This window comes from Chanos chanos, chromosome 3, assembly GCF_902362185.1.
Source record: "Chanos chanos chromosome 3, fChaCha1.1, whole genome shotgun sequence".
NCBI lineage: Eukaryota > Metazoa > Chordata > Actinopteri > Gonorynchiformes > Chanidae > Chanos > Chanos chanos.
Genome location: NC_044497.1, coordinates 31080416 through 31095285, shown reverse-complemented (window position 1 = coordinate 31095285; position 14870 = coordinate 31080416). Strand labels below are relative to the sequence as shown.

The window sequence follows — 14870 nt, the reverse complement described above, 5'->3', positions numbered from 1 at the left end:
CTGATCTTGATTACGCTTTTTTTTTTTTTTTTGTTACAGGCTCAGTTTTACTTCTTTCTGTATTAAAAGTTTAAACTCCTCCCTTCATCTGCCTGTCAAAGCAAAGAAGAATCTTGATCCAAGTTGTTATAGATTTTTCCTGTGTGATGCTTATTTACACTTTAGACAGTACTTTGATTCCCCTTGCATCAACTCAACAGGATAATCAATGTCATTAATGCCACATCTACTCAAGAGACATAACTTCAGTCGGACATCTTACTAAGCATCTCAGAGGATTTTAAATTACCGTGCTTTATCCCCATTACCCTAATACTGCCAAATATAGCCAGGTTCAACATGGAGAAATTACTTTATTTCACTCATACTTTTCTATTGTACTGCAGACTTATCGACCTCCCATCAGCTTTTATAAGGCAGATACAACCGAAAGCCCAGAAGAATGCGCTCCTCTGTTATTTATTTATGTAGCTATTTCTGTATTTATTTATTACTGCCTCTGCTAGCTGAGGCTTTGGTTGCAGGCTGCTTTTCGATCTGAATGTGACCAGAATATAAATATGTTTTGTTTAAAATAAATAAAGAAAGAAAACCATATTTTCTCTCAGATACTTTTTTTTTGCAAAGTTTATCATTTTTTCTGACCATTTTTTTTTTCTTCAACCAAGTACGTAATATTGAGACTTGCATGTCTGTTGGGTATGGTAGAGATTGGTATTGGATTTGTCGTGCTAGTATTTAGAGATAGCCGGTCCTGCTTTGACTTGGCTCAAGAATGCCTCAAATTTATCTCATTCGCAGAGAATTTGCAGAAAGTGGACTCCGTGCTGTTTCAAAAAGGGCTTGATAACCCAAAATACTGCAGCGGGCCATGTTTTGATTGTTAGCCATATGGATGAATGATTTCTCTATCTCCTCCTCCACAGCAGTGCTCTCTATGTGTGTCTGAGCTGTGAGGGCCAAACTGTCAGCGCTTCCAAAGTAATGGTGTCAGACATGGCGTCAGGGTTCCCAGCCTGCCAGCTCTAGCTGTGACCTCCTATATCTGGTGCCGGCGCCCCTCTCCTGTGTCACTGCAGGGGCAACCTGAGCGGCGCTGCCTGTCTCCATGGCGCTGGTGCCACGACGAGTGTGGCGTTTGTAGCGATTGGCTGTTCTATTCTGACTTCTCGGCACCTGCAGCTGCCCCTGTTGAGACCATGCTGACAGTCTTTCCTATCTCTCTTTTCCACTGAGAACTCAGAGTAACGCTTACTGGCTCGAATCTCGGGTTGAGATTGAAAGAAGGGAAACCCTTTGCAGGTGTGCTCTTGGTTTTTTCCCACATCCTTATTGACCCGTGTTGAAAAGCAGCTCCTCCTATAGCTGCATATGAGGACCAGCTGTGAGTGCTTTCAGCTGTATGGAGTGTTTGTGGTGAGGAAATGTAACAGCTACTGGTAACAGTACTGTTAATGCAAGAAACCATATCTGTTTGGCATCAGGGAAAAGCTGCTGCTTTTTGTGGTATTTCAGCTTTTCTTTTCTTTTTTTTTAATCAACTTGTGCTGTTGGGTTTGGCCGCCTCTCAGCAGTTCTGATTTCAGCTTATTTACATCCAGGAACTTTTTATATGCCTAACCAGGAAATTAACATATATAGTAGGTAAAATAAAAGCAGTGCTTATATCTCTAATATTGTTTCTGTCCTTGGACTATGACAGAGAATGCAGGACTATGGTAGACTACAGTGAGTCTGTGAGGGTACCAGTGCTGTCACTGCACACTACCATAAGCTGGACTGCTATCAGAGTATACCATGCCTTCTTTATAGTCATACTAAAATAAATATGGCATGTTGAAAATATTAAAAACTTTTACAGCCCTTTCTGGTGGTATGTTTTCAGTTAATCATCGCGTTCGGTGCGATGGTTGTGGATTACGGCGGTGGACGGTGGTGTCTGGGGCCCGGGTCGTTTGTGGGTCATCGTGTTGATGTTGTGGATAGAGATGAGAGATATTGACCAGTTTAAAGGAGAGATTACGCTCATCGCCTCCAGTGTTCTCCTGGTGCTAAGTAGCGGCTCACGTCTTTAGCAGAGCTGTCAGTTCCTACCGGTCCTGCCCTGCCCAGGAGCGCTGACTCAGGTGATCAGGACTTACCTTTAGTCCTGACGCAGATTATGACCTTGGCCGCCTGTTGAGGAGGCCTCATTAGCGGCCCTCATCGGGACAGCCCAGGAAAAGTGTGCTAATTACCCTGCTAACAGTGTCCTTGCTATGTTAGCTACTTTGCCCGGGGATAATAACCTGCCTGGGTGAGGAGTTCAGGGTGGATATACAGTTTAGACTGAAAGGGGGATGGACGAGATTTAATTGGAAAGGGGGTGGGGGAGAGGGGGCGGGGAGTTTGGACAAAGGTGACTGTCGCCTTTTCAAACACATTTTAAATGCGCTAATCAAACATATGCAAGAACACTTGCTTGTTTTGTTAAACCCAGTATGTGTGTCTTTTGCCAGCTGAATGCCATGAAATGGTTGAATTCTGGGTGAATTATTTTTATACATCGTGTCCACTGCTGATGTTTACTGTAAGCCTTTTTTTTAAAAAATGAATTTCATTGAGTCATGTTTCATGTCAGCATGCTGGATTATATACTAAATCAGGATACGTTAGATGAGATATTCTTCTCTTCTAGATGAATAGATGAATATTATAGTGTAGTATGATATGTGTAACAGATTCAGCCAAATGATTTCCATACTATAGTTCAGGTCCCGATCTACTGTCAAATGTTTGGTAACCCAGCTTGGTCTGAGAGAACAAACTCCTCTTACCGACTTAACACGTAACTCGCTGTCATTACTGATCGACGCCCTGTAATCTGCCCTCTGTGAAACTACAATTTTAGACACCACAAACAGCATGCACTGCGGGCACCAGCAACAAAATGGTGGCAGGCAGGAATGGTTCAGCGTGCCCAACTGAAGGCTTACAAATGGCACCTCGACCTCCCTCATCGTGACTGAGCAGCCGGCTATAGAGAGATATGTATTTGATATTCCCAAAATGCTAATCGGGTCCTCCACATCATTATGCTGCATTAGGAGCTCAGAGCCTTAATCAGATTTTATTGAAATACCTTCATGACACAGTTAGTTCTCCTGTGTCTCTCCAATGGTAAAACACTGGCTCAAGCAGCCCCCAGTGAACAACAGTGGGGATGACAAAAAAAAAAAAAGGGCAGAGTGATGGATGGATAGATGGATGGATGAGGGAGAAGGGACAGAGAGAGGGAGGAATGGATGGATGGTCTCGTCCAATCTTAATCTCGAAAACCTTTAGCCTGGAAGGGAGTGTTAGAGAAAGGGTGTCACATGACAGACAGAGAGACTGCTCAGACCTGGAGCTACCCAGTCAAGACTCTGTCACTGCTGCTCATTCATTTGTGGAGCTCCAGCTTGGAGGCGAGTTGTATCCAGATGTATATTTACATCTTTAATAGGTGTTTCAGTGTGTAATTAAAGGCTCTTGAGTTTGTGAAGGCATTTTCAAGACTTAAAATAGATTCCAAAGACTTAGTGCTGCTACTTTATTTATTTTACACTGATCTCATCAGCTTCTCGAAACTTCCCCTTGTCATGACCTGCAGACATGTTCACCCATAAACATACCATATAGAATATTTACAAGATTATTTTCCTTAACTGGCGTGAGGTATTTCTAAAGATTACATTTCTCCTAGCTTCCCTTATGTGTCTCACATGTCCGGACTGATTTCAGGAGTGCTATCGTAAAAACTATAATCACTTGATTTTAAGCTCATAAACTGCTTATGAGTCCTGAATGTGTTGATTAGTACATCTTATGGTTGAAGATGAGACAGGCTGAGACACAAAATTGCTTTATGCAGGAGTCTGTCTGCGCCTATTACGCCTCTTAAAATCCAAAAGACAGTTGGCAGTTTGGCTGTCGATCGGCAACGAGAGTTAAATGTAACTCACAGTTGCACTGGTGGAACAATAGGCATCGATTATGGACGACTTGAGTGCGTAACAGGTAGAGAACAAGCTATTTGTACATCTGTCAGATATGTAGTTGTTATGTGTATCTGTGCATATTCTATGCATCATTTGTCTGGTCGGTTATTTGGTTCCGTGTTCTTCCCCGACAATGTAGAAGCCACACATGAAATTTACTAACTATGTAGTCATTGCTGTACAATATACGATTTATTACTACGCATGTGGTTGTTCCTATACAATGTTCCTTGCTATTACTGCTGATTTTTTGGATACATGCTTTTTTAAAAGGAAGAATTAGTAGTAGTTTTTCAACTGTCTTTTTAGTTTTTATCAATGAAGCCTTGTCCTAGTATGATAGTATATTTACAATAACTTTGTGTCATCTGTATGAGATAAGAATTGCTCATCTCTCTCTCTCTCTCTTTCTCTCTCCCTCACTCTCTCTCTCTCTCTCTCCCCCTCTCACTCTCTCTCTCTCTCTTTCTCTGTCTCTTTCCTTTTGTTTCAGTCGTGACAGTGACCTCTCTACGATCATCTCCAACCTGCATCACACCCGACAACACGGCATGCCAGAGGGGCAACCCTGTTCAGACGTAACCCTCGCCTCCTCACACACAGGTAGGCTACGCCTCCACTTTGGCAGAGAGAGAGAGCGAGAATGGATAATTACTGCACGCCTACCGCATAGACACATGTTAGGTGTCGTATGTATCAGAAAAAGTGCTGCAGTGCCACAAAGGATTGTTTGTTTGTTTGTTTGTTTGTTTTCAAATAGATTTATTGTATTTAACAGAAAAATTATGTGTTTGTGAAAACATTAGAGTTTGCTCAATTGCTCCTCCTCTTTGATTCTCTCTCTCTCTCTCTCGCTCTCTCTCTCTCTCTCTCTCTCTCTCTCTCTCTCTCTCTCTTTCTCTCTCTTTCTCTCTCTCTCTCTCTCTGAGCATTAGGATGTTAATTGTGTCTAATTTTCGTGATAAGGGACAGTAAGTTCATCACTCATCCTTAGTTCATTACTTAGTGTGCTGTCTTTATTTCCCTTCACCGGACAGGTTTGCCCTTAGTCTCAGTTGAGATAACCACTCACAGTAAATTACTTTATTTATGTGTGCTAATCCAAACGAGAGCCATAATATCTGTCTTAATATGAAACTACATGTTTCTAATGAATCAGTAATTAAAAATCGAAAACAAACATTGCTGGGAACCAAGAGGTGACAGTTTATGATATATACGAAACGCAATCATATCATTATGTTTACGAGCTTCCTCAGTAAATAAAATATCTGTCAAGGATATTAGTGTTGGTTCTGTTGGTTAAGTGTTCACAAACATTTAAATCATAGATCACCTGGAGACGTTTGTCACTAGTGTTACATTTTACCAAGGCAGTCAAAAATAATAATTAATAATAACAATAATAATTTGGTTGATTTATAGAGACTTAATTTAAAAAAAATGTGTGTGTGTGTATATATATATATATATATATATATATGTATATATGTAGTTGTATTGCTAAGAGTTCATCTTAGACTTAGTTTAATGCAGGTTAAAAGGACATGTATTCTGGCTGACTGATCAAGACTATGGACTGAAGTATGGACTGAAAATGACCAATACTGACTGAAAATGACCACTGAGCATGGGGGTTAGCTGTTTGTCTATATCTGTGCCATATGTGGAGGTATAGCTCTTGGAATCCTATTACAAACAGTGGCATCAGTTCAGCATGATTAAATCCAGATTTTCTGGGTTTCCCTGACCCTCTAACTAATTGTCCAAAAGATAAATCATCTGAAGCAGCAAATCACCTTTATTGGACTGGATGTTTGGACTGGACAAGAGATCTAAGGGCTGGATTTTAAAAAGACACATTTAATCTCTCCTAATCTTAATTGAGAAATCTCAATTAATTGTAAGCTTAATTGAAGAGGACACAAAAGGATGAGTCGGGGAGTCACCCTCGGTGGTACTGAAGACCAAAATCTGTCAGTTTGAGCATTAAAGGGAGATTTCAGAGCCGGTTTAAGCAGCTCGCCCCATGTCTGTAAACAAGTCCAATCCGATCACCTGGTGCCTCTAATTCTGTCTGCCAGTGAAATTAGAGTGCTGCCACCCTAGAGGAGCGCAGGACAGACACAGGGGAAGTGTGTCTTGTATTACTGATAATGAAATTAAGTGAAAGACCACACAGCATAGGGATATGACTATCTTGAGGAGACATTTGAAATAAGTAGAATTTATTTGTGGCTAAGGTCAAATAGTTTTTTTTTTTTTTTTGGTATTCAGTGTGTTTTCACTATTGTGATGTGGTGCAAAGCAGTGACTGTTTGGTTGTTTCTGAACACATACGCAGCTTTGTCTCTGAGTTCATAACCAGCGTCAAAGGCTGGCCCAACTGTTCTTTTTCCATGTTAGACTAAGAGGCTGAGTTGGCTTTCGTAACGCCACTTAGTCTCTTCCACTTCCTTTTAAGTCTGATTTCAGCAGTGGGTCTGTGGTTGGGGGAAGAGGGAGAGAGAGAGAGAAAGAAAGAGAGAGAGAAATGAGTTGGAAAAGTGGAGGAGAAATGACTGAGCGGAGTGCTGTATGGTATCAGGGGAGGGCAGACGGCGGCGGTGGAGTCGCGACAGGCGGAGGGGAAAAGGGAGAGAGCTGGACGCTTTGCCGAAGAGGGCCGTTAATTAAATCTGAGGGACAGACATGAGAGCTGACCCAGGCGTCAGCCGTAGCCAGCAACCGAGGCGGCCCCCTGCTCCCGCCGAGCGGCCGTGCTGGCCCGGGGCAGCCGGGGGAGGGGGGGGGGGGGGGGGGGGGGGCTGGGGAGGGCGAGGAGCGGCGGGGGTGAGAGAGGGGAGGGGTTGGGCGCCTGCAGATCGTCTGGCTCCCTGTGTAGACTCCTAAACGTGGCTTTGCGGTCAGACCAGAGACTCTTAATAGGCGTGTAAGGTGTTTTTGCTCGCCTCTTTTCTTTTCTTTTCTTTTTTTCCTGCTTTGTACGGACGAGAGTATCCTGATATTGTTTCTGATATGTGTGTATATGTGTGTGTGTGTGTGTGTGTGTGTGTGTATGTGTTTGTTTCCGTGTGTCTTAGTGACAGAGAGAGAAGGGGCATAGCTGTTTATTCTGTAAAAGAACTGGAGTCATTCCCTGTCTGCAGTCTTTAGAGTGAGTTCTGTTCTCCACACATGTGGTTTAAAATGTTGTGTATGTACAGAGAGCACTGTAGTCAGCTTGGCTGCAAATGAATTGTTTGTGGTGTTTATGTTTTTTTTCCCTAGAATTACCCTCCCCCTACATCTAGTAGCCAATTTGCCCTCCTTCTCTCTCTGTCTTTTTTTTTCCATACTCCCTCCCTCTCCCTCTATTGCTCTTCTTTTTTCCCCCTGTCCCTGTTTCTTTTTTTTTTCTGTTCTTTTGCTGTGTCTTCACCCCCCCCCCCCCCCCAACCACCACCACCGATTTCTCCCTCTCCATTCTTTCTAACCACCCTCTTCTCTCTCCCCTGCCCCCCCCCCCCCATTCCCCCTTTTCCTCTACCTCCCTCCCCCCTCTCTTTTCCTCCCCTGAGGCGCGCTGCGGGAGAGTGGCAGTAGTCGGAGGCGGAGCAGCATCCTCTGGACTAGCGGAAGCGCCACACTCCTTTTCCCCCCCGTAGCCAATCAATGGCAGCCTTTCAGGCACGGCAGAGCCCTGCAAACAGGGGGATCAATAAGTTATTAGCACCATTCTGTCAGCTGTAATGTGGAGATTGATCGGAGGCCGCGGCTCCGGCGCTCCGCCCGCCACTTCTCCAGCCTGATAAAGATGACAGATTAAGGGAATAAGAAAAGGGAATTAAAGAGTCTGGCCAGTCTGAGCTGTCAGGGGCCAGGAAAGGAGGGAAGAGGAAGAACGTGAGCAGAGAAGGAGGAAAGATTAGGGGTCGGTTGATGTTGCATCCTTCCAGTTTTTTACACCCCCCCACTGTTTCGCTCTATTCTCTTCCTAACTCTTAACCTTCTCTATTTAAGTGATTGACCCCAACTCTGTCTCATCTCACCTCCTTTTAAAACATCAAATAACTGTCACAGTAAAGGTTCTCCTTTTTCAGAGTCAGCCCGACTGGAGCTTTCTCATTTTTTCTAGTTGGTTGGAAGCGGAAAGAGATGGTTTTTCACACATGGAGGAGAGCGAGGCTGCTGAAGTCTTAGCAGAGCACCAGTCTAACCTGTCTAATGTGCAGTAGTGGAGGGAGCTACAGGTTTTGGTGTGTGTGGCACGGCTCTGAGACAAGGCTACTGGGTGGTAGAGCTGTGTGGTGTTAAATGGGAACATCAAGCGCTTTAAGAGGTAACGTTTAATTGGTATTAAAGGCTCTCCGTCTTTAAAATCTCTGGCCCACAGGCACCCGCTGGTAAGAGCGCTCCGTCTTCCGTTGCAAAAGCCGACAGAAAAAGAGTTCACATCATGATCTCCACCGTGTCTGTTTTTCCTCTCATTTTCAGTTTGATATATTTTCACCTGTTGTCTTGTCGTTGGAAAGAGTGAGTCATTTAGATAAGAAAAGTGTGGTCTTTTTGTGATGCCAAAACTGTATTCTGTCTTACAATACCCAATTTATTTATAAATGTTAAATTGCTAATTTATAAATGTTACAAATAAAAGCCTGATTTTGTGACTGAAATGGGCAGACACACGCGCACACACACATACAGACGCACAACAACAAATGCAAAAAAGGAAATGAAAAAAAAAAAAAGACAGTTTGTATATGGCTGGATATGGTGGATAAGATTTCATATGGTGTAGAGGGGCAGCTGTCGGAGTGTGTCAGTATCCATCTTCAGTTCTCTTGGTAGAGTAAAGATTTCCTCTGCAGGCTGGCGCTGAACCTTTCCTTTTGTCAGGCGCATTACTTCAGCAATACGGAAAGCTCTGAAAAGCAGACAGAGCCTCGTTTAGAGCCAAGTTTCCTCTCCTCTGTCTGTTTCTTTGCCATAGGCTAACAAACCCCCCAAAACCTTTTAGCCTTCGGTTTTAGCACAGAGTGATTCTAAACCTGCCTGCACCAGTAGGAACTTTTGCACCAGGGCAGATGGAATGGTTTTTGATTTGCATAAAATAACGCCAATCTGTGCTCTACTCAAAAAGATAACGTCTGTAGTTAACTCAAGTATTTTACTCATTTAGTCTGTGTGTGTGTGTGCGTGTGTGTGCGTGTGTGTGTGTGTGTGTGTGTGTGTGTGTGTGTGTGTGTGTGACATAATTTGCATTCACGACATTTCTGGTTACTCAGGGGCTTTTGCTATGGCAGGAGATTTGTGTGTGTGTGTGTGTGTGTGTGTGTGTGTGTGCGTGTGTGTGTGTGTGTGTGTGTGTGCGCGCATGCATGTGTTTGATTAGAGATTCTGAGTGTGAGCGATGGTTGAGCTGAACAATGGAGGGAGGCTGTGGAATAGGAGAAGATGAACCCTGAGGCAGGGACAGCGTGGGCAGGATGAGAGAGCAGGAAAGGACAGGGCCCATGGTGGGTTGACTGGAGGACTGATATGTTTCTGTAGTCCTAAACGTTAGAGCTGCAGATAGCTGTGCACTGAGCCTTGTGAGAGAGACACTACTCCAAGACTCATAGCCCTCTACAACTTGGCTGACCACATCGATCTGAACAAGACATTTCTGTATTAGTCTTTCATTCAGATGTTTATTCAGTACTTAATTTCCTGGTTGTGATTTTACAAAGAGAATTCTCACCTCTGATTTTGCCGGTCTCAGAGTTTAAAGTTATGTGTTTATATATAAAATATAGCTCTCGGCGGAGTGCTAAAAGCCAGAATAAGCAGAAATCATGTATACCTCAAAACAGGGAATACCTTAGTTTTAGAGTGTTTGTGAAAAAGAGAGATGGTCAGATAGAGAGAGTGAGAGAAGGAGGGAGTAAACGACTGTCCTTGGGCAGAGGGGGGAGGAGAGGAGAGATGATTCAGAGCCATTAGAGAACCTCTCTCTCTCTCTCTCTCTCTCTCTGTCTCTCTCTGGAGCGGGATAGGGAGTGCTCCCCTCAGAGAACACATCAAACACCATCATTACTGAACCTTGTTGTTCACAAAAACCCTCCCAGACCTTGCTACACCTCTACAAAAAACCCTTTTAAGCAAAAGCTTGCGTTTCTCTCCCTCTTTTTAGCGAGGCATTGAAAGGCTGTTGGATAAAACAGTGTGGTTTAGGTTTATGTGGCATTTTGTGTAGCAGATGTTCCTACATGATCATAAATGTATGAAAAAAATGTCTGACCTGGAGTGGACTTTTTTATGGCTGTTTTTATTGAAACAGGAAGTATCTCTCTGATTATGATTATGATAATGGTTTGGGATAGATTATTAATCTTAAGTTCCTGAAAAATCGAAGTCTATCGGAAGTTTCCACTAGAATATTGAATCAAATACATTGAGTATATGTGTGTGTGTATGTGTGTGTGTGTGTGTGTGTGTGTGTGTGTGTGTGTGTGTGTGTGTGTGTGTGTTTGTGTACTATGTTTTTATTATATTCTATGTACCAAATGTCACCATGATTAATTAAATATCTGAGAAGTGGTGGTTTTATGGGGATAGCTGCTGGTCCCCACAATTTTAATTGTCTTTTTTCCCTTAAAGATATTATGTTATTGGTGAAACAACAAGGGTTAAAATATATCTTTGACTGGTGTTAAGATTAGGGTTGATGGTAGGGTCAGGGTTGGGTTATTACTCTTTAGTTACAGTAAAGTGGGAGTCAGTGGGAATTCCCCATGATATGAATACAAATGTGTGTGTGTGTGTGTCTGTGTCTAATTGGACTGTTGCGTTTGGGAATCAGTTTCTTTCTCTGATCTGTGATGATGGTCTATTTCCTGTGTAGTGTAAAGATGCTCTCTTCAGGTGAGCTTTATAGCGCCGTGGGTTTAAATGATCGAACCGCTCCACTGAGGGAACACTAGGATAGGAGGATGGTCTGTTCAATTGTGTGTATGTGAGGCGCTCTTTTAGAGTTGTAGGTTTGCACACACGGTCCACTAAAATGAGGATGCTACCCTTGATAAACACAACAGACAGACAAGGGGAGAATGCAGAAAAGGCTTGTGATGTGCACGCAGTGCTGTAAACATACAAACGGAGGAGCATGAGTCTCAGAGAGAGGAAGATGTGGCTTTATCTGCAGTGTGAGGGAAGAGAGAGAGAGAGTGAGAGTGAGAGAGAGAGAGAGAAATGACAAACAGCCTCTTCCTTCCTGCTGGCATGCTGCACCATGCACTCAGCGCACACACCCCCCCCCCCCCCCATGGTTATTAGCAGGATATTGATTTGAGATGTGTTTTGGGGGGGGGGGTGAAATCGTACACGAGATTCTCTCCTAACTGAGGCGCTGCACGGCGGACCTGCAGACAGCCTCAACTCTCTCTCCTAGACCACAATAGGTGGAGAATGAAAGCAAACCCACAGGGTAAGAGGTGAGAGTGAGAGGGAGAGAGACAGAGAGAGAGAGAGAGAGATAGAGAGACCGAAAGACAGAGAGAGAGAGAGGTAGTGGCAGCGAGGGAACAAGAGAGTGAATAAGAGAGAGAAAAAGACAGAAAGAGGGAGGGAGAGAAAGAGTGAAAGAGAACTAAAGGAAGTAAGAGATTAGCAAAAGGACGAAAGCATTACATCAAGTGCAAACGGTACGAAGGAGGCAGAGCAACAAAGGAGGGAAAAAGGGAGTCTCAGTTTTCTGATGAAACAAGGACACAGCCAAGGTTGTTCTGTTCTTTCCTGCAGGCTCTTGTCTGCTTAGACATTGCAGGGGCTTCTTATAACTTTCAGCCTAGCCAAAAGGAACAGGGGGTTGTGTAAGCAGAGAGAGACGGGCAGAGAGAGAAAGACAGACAGAAAGTGAGAAAGAGTGAGCGAGATTGGTGGAGATTGAGATGGTGGAGATAGAGAGGTATGTGTTAAAATTGTAGCAAGAGGGTGTGTGACAAGGAGAGAAAAAGAAAGAAAAAAAAAACAAAAAAAAGGAAAAGAGAGAAAGAGGCTGAAGGGACTGAATCCTCCTCTCTGCACGTGCTTGAATAAGAACCAGATCTGTCATCCTCCCAGGCTCAGGGCCTGTCACATCTCCTCTGGCAGAACCAGCGGCATCTTCACTACCCACCAGCTCCCTCTCCTCTCACAGCGTCAGCATGTACGCAGGTACAGAAGGCACAGAGAGCCAAGCCGGCCTCGCTCCTCTCTGCCCTGGCTTCTGAACGCTCTCAGCTGGGACTGACCGCCACTTCTTCTGCTCCTCTGTTTACAGATGACATTTTAGGCAAGAGGAGATCCTACTCCCCCAACAGCAGCAGCGAGTGCCCTACTGAGAGCAAGAAGTCCCGCAGTGTTTCTCCTAAAGGTAAGGAGCCCCCTTCTGGGGAAATATGGGTCTTCAGTATATACATATATATATATATATATATATATATATATATATATATATATATATATATATATATATATATATATATATATATATATACACACACACACACACAGTATGTGTGTGTGTGTGTGTGTGTGTGAGAGAGAGAGAGAGTGTATTTGTGGGAGTGATCAAGGACCATAGCTTGGTGTGGTCAGAGCTGTTTAACCTTAAAGCGTCAATTAGAGTAAGCGGCCAAAAGGGTTAGATAAAGTGATAGGGAGGTGGAGGAGGAGGGCAGGTTCTCTAATTTCACTGAGAGATGGAGGAGAGGAGGGGCGGCTGGAAGGAGGTGCCTGTTTAGTGGAAGCACTGACTTTGACATCTCCACCCCTTGTCCTTTACTTGCTCTCTTACTCTCTCATTCTCTTATACACACACACACACACACACACACACGCACACATACTTGTGCGAACAGCACGCGCGCACTCACATACACACACACACAAATACACAAAGCACACATGCACATTTATGTGCAAACACCGCAGGAAATATATATGGACACACACAAAATGCATCCACTTAGAATGACATAAATGTAAACACAGGCACACAAATTATTGTAAACGTACACACATACACACCGCTCAAAGATTCAAACTTTCTGTCTCGGTCTCTAAATAAACACTCATCCATACATACTCTACCCGTACACACACATTAGACATGCAGAGAGAGAGAGAGGGAGAGAGAGAAGGTGTGTGGGGGGAGGGGTGTTGCCATGGGAGGAAGTTATTGAAAGGGAAGTGAGGCTAGAGCTCCTGTTGTGTGTGTGTGTGTGTGTGTGTCTGTGAGAGAGTGGTAATGCCCTGTCAGAAACAGCATCCCTGGTAGGACAGGGATTAAAATACAAGGCACAGAAACGCCTGTTTGTTCTATAGAACATGCTCAGAAGTGCCCTTTAAACAGTGTGTTACAAACCTCCTTTTGCTCCAGGGCTTTCAAAATGTGGCCCATTTTCGGATGGCTTAGTTTGGCACCTTAGTTTGTCACATTCTCACATAGACTGTAAATTTCTGTGTTGTTTGTCATGCACTGAAAGTTAGGTATGTGTAGTGGAGCTGTGTATTGCCATTATTATAGCGGCATTTGTGAATAATTATGTAAATGTTGTTATGAAACGCATATGGTATTGGGTCTATGTTTAGTTTGGTATGGGTTGTAAGAGGTCTGTGAGCACTGTTCTCTAAGTCAGTTTACTCTCTGTGCAGTGCTGTTTCAAACTGGACTGCGGATATCTCAACTTCAGTATCGCTCTCTCTCACCCCTTACAGTCAGGAGTTCTTACTGTCTCAGATGACAAGGGAATGACAGCTAAAAAGATACAGTTAGAATCTATTTCTTGCTCCCCCCCCCCCCCCTCTCTCACACACACACACAGGCATATACACTCACACACACACACACAGTGGACACTTAGTTTGGTGAGTGTTGGTGGGAAGGCATGCTCTTGTACACCACAGCAAGCAGTTTAACCCCCGCCCCTCCCTACACTCCCTCTCTGGAGGGGCACAAATCACATGCATGTTCGCCCATGGCAACAGCCCACACGCCACAACTGGGACAGCGACGCATACCCTAGCACAGATCCAGCGCCTGCCTCTCAGATTTAGGTTAGCTATTCAACAACCTTGTCCAAAGAGAGCGTGTGTGGGGGGCGAACTGAGAAAGATACAGAGAGAGAGAGAGGGAGAGAGAGAGAGAGAGAGAGAGAGAGAGAGAATAAGAGAGTGAGAGAGAGAACAGAGAACACACTCTGGTCATGCAATGTACACATGACATATTTCATTTGTGTTCATTTGTTTTTATCTTTTCTTTTTTCCTGGTTAACCATGAGGGGAGGACACAGTTAAGAGTAGTGTTTGTTGTTTACAGAGACTGAACACACAGTGTTTCTGAACATCACATATTCCCTTCAGCAGCATCTGACCACAAGATTACATGGATACTCGCAGAGTATTTGTGTGTGTGTTCGTGAGTGTTGCTGTTATTGCTTCTTAGCTGGGTCTTAATGACTTGAGTGATTACGGTGGGTGTGTTTTGAAGAAGTGTTGAAGATTCACAAATGATATCATTTCATGCTATGCTAAATGACATTTGTGCTTTTGTATTCATTAGCTATTCTTTATCCACATATCTGTTTTTAAGGCTCTGCTGTAACTTCATCTCCTCTGACCTTTTGGCTCTTCTAGAGGCACTAACACACACTCTTACACACATTTGACATTCTGTATATGCTAACTCTCTGCTACAGCTAATTACTGTGGTACTATATTAGTATGGGTTTAGAGTACTGCTGATCTAATGTCTTTTGTCTGTGATTCGCATTTCCACCCAAACAACACTCTGTGCGTGTGTGTGTATATGTGTGTGTGTCGTATGAAAGACAAGCTGCTGTCCCTGTG

The 14870-nt window shown here is 43.7% G+C and overlaps 1 protein-coding gene across 1 annotated transcript in view; it reads left to right on the top strand.

Annotated features, from left to right (window-relative positions):
• The window catches only part of samd11 (sterile alpha motif domain containing 11), a 47636-nt gene that overhangs the window by 17266 nt on the left and 15500 nt on the right, over positions 1-14870 (top strand). Inside the window, exons 4-5 of the mRNA XM_030770080.1 lie at positions 4513-4622; positions 12301-12393. Coding sequence (XP_030625940.1) covers positions 4513-4622; positions 12301-12393 — 203 coding nt within the window. The remainder of the gene's footprint in view (positions 1-4512; positions 4623-12300; positions 12394-14870) is intronic.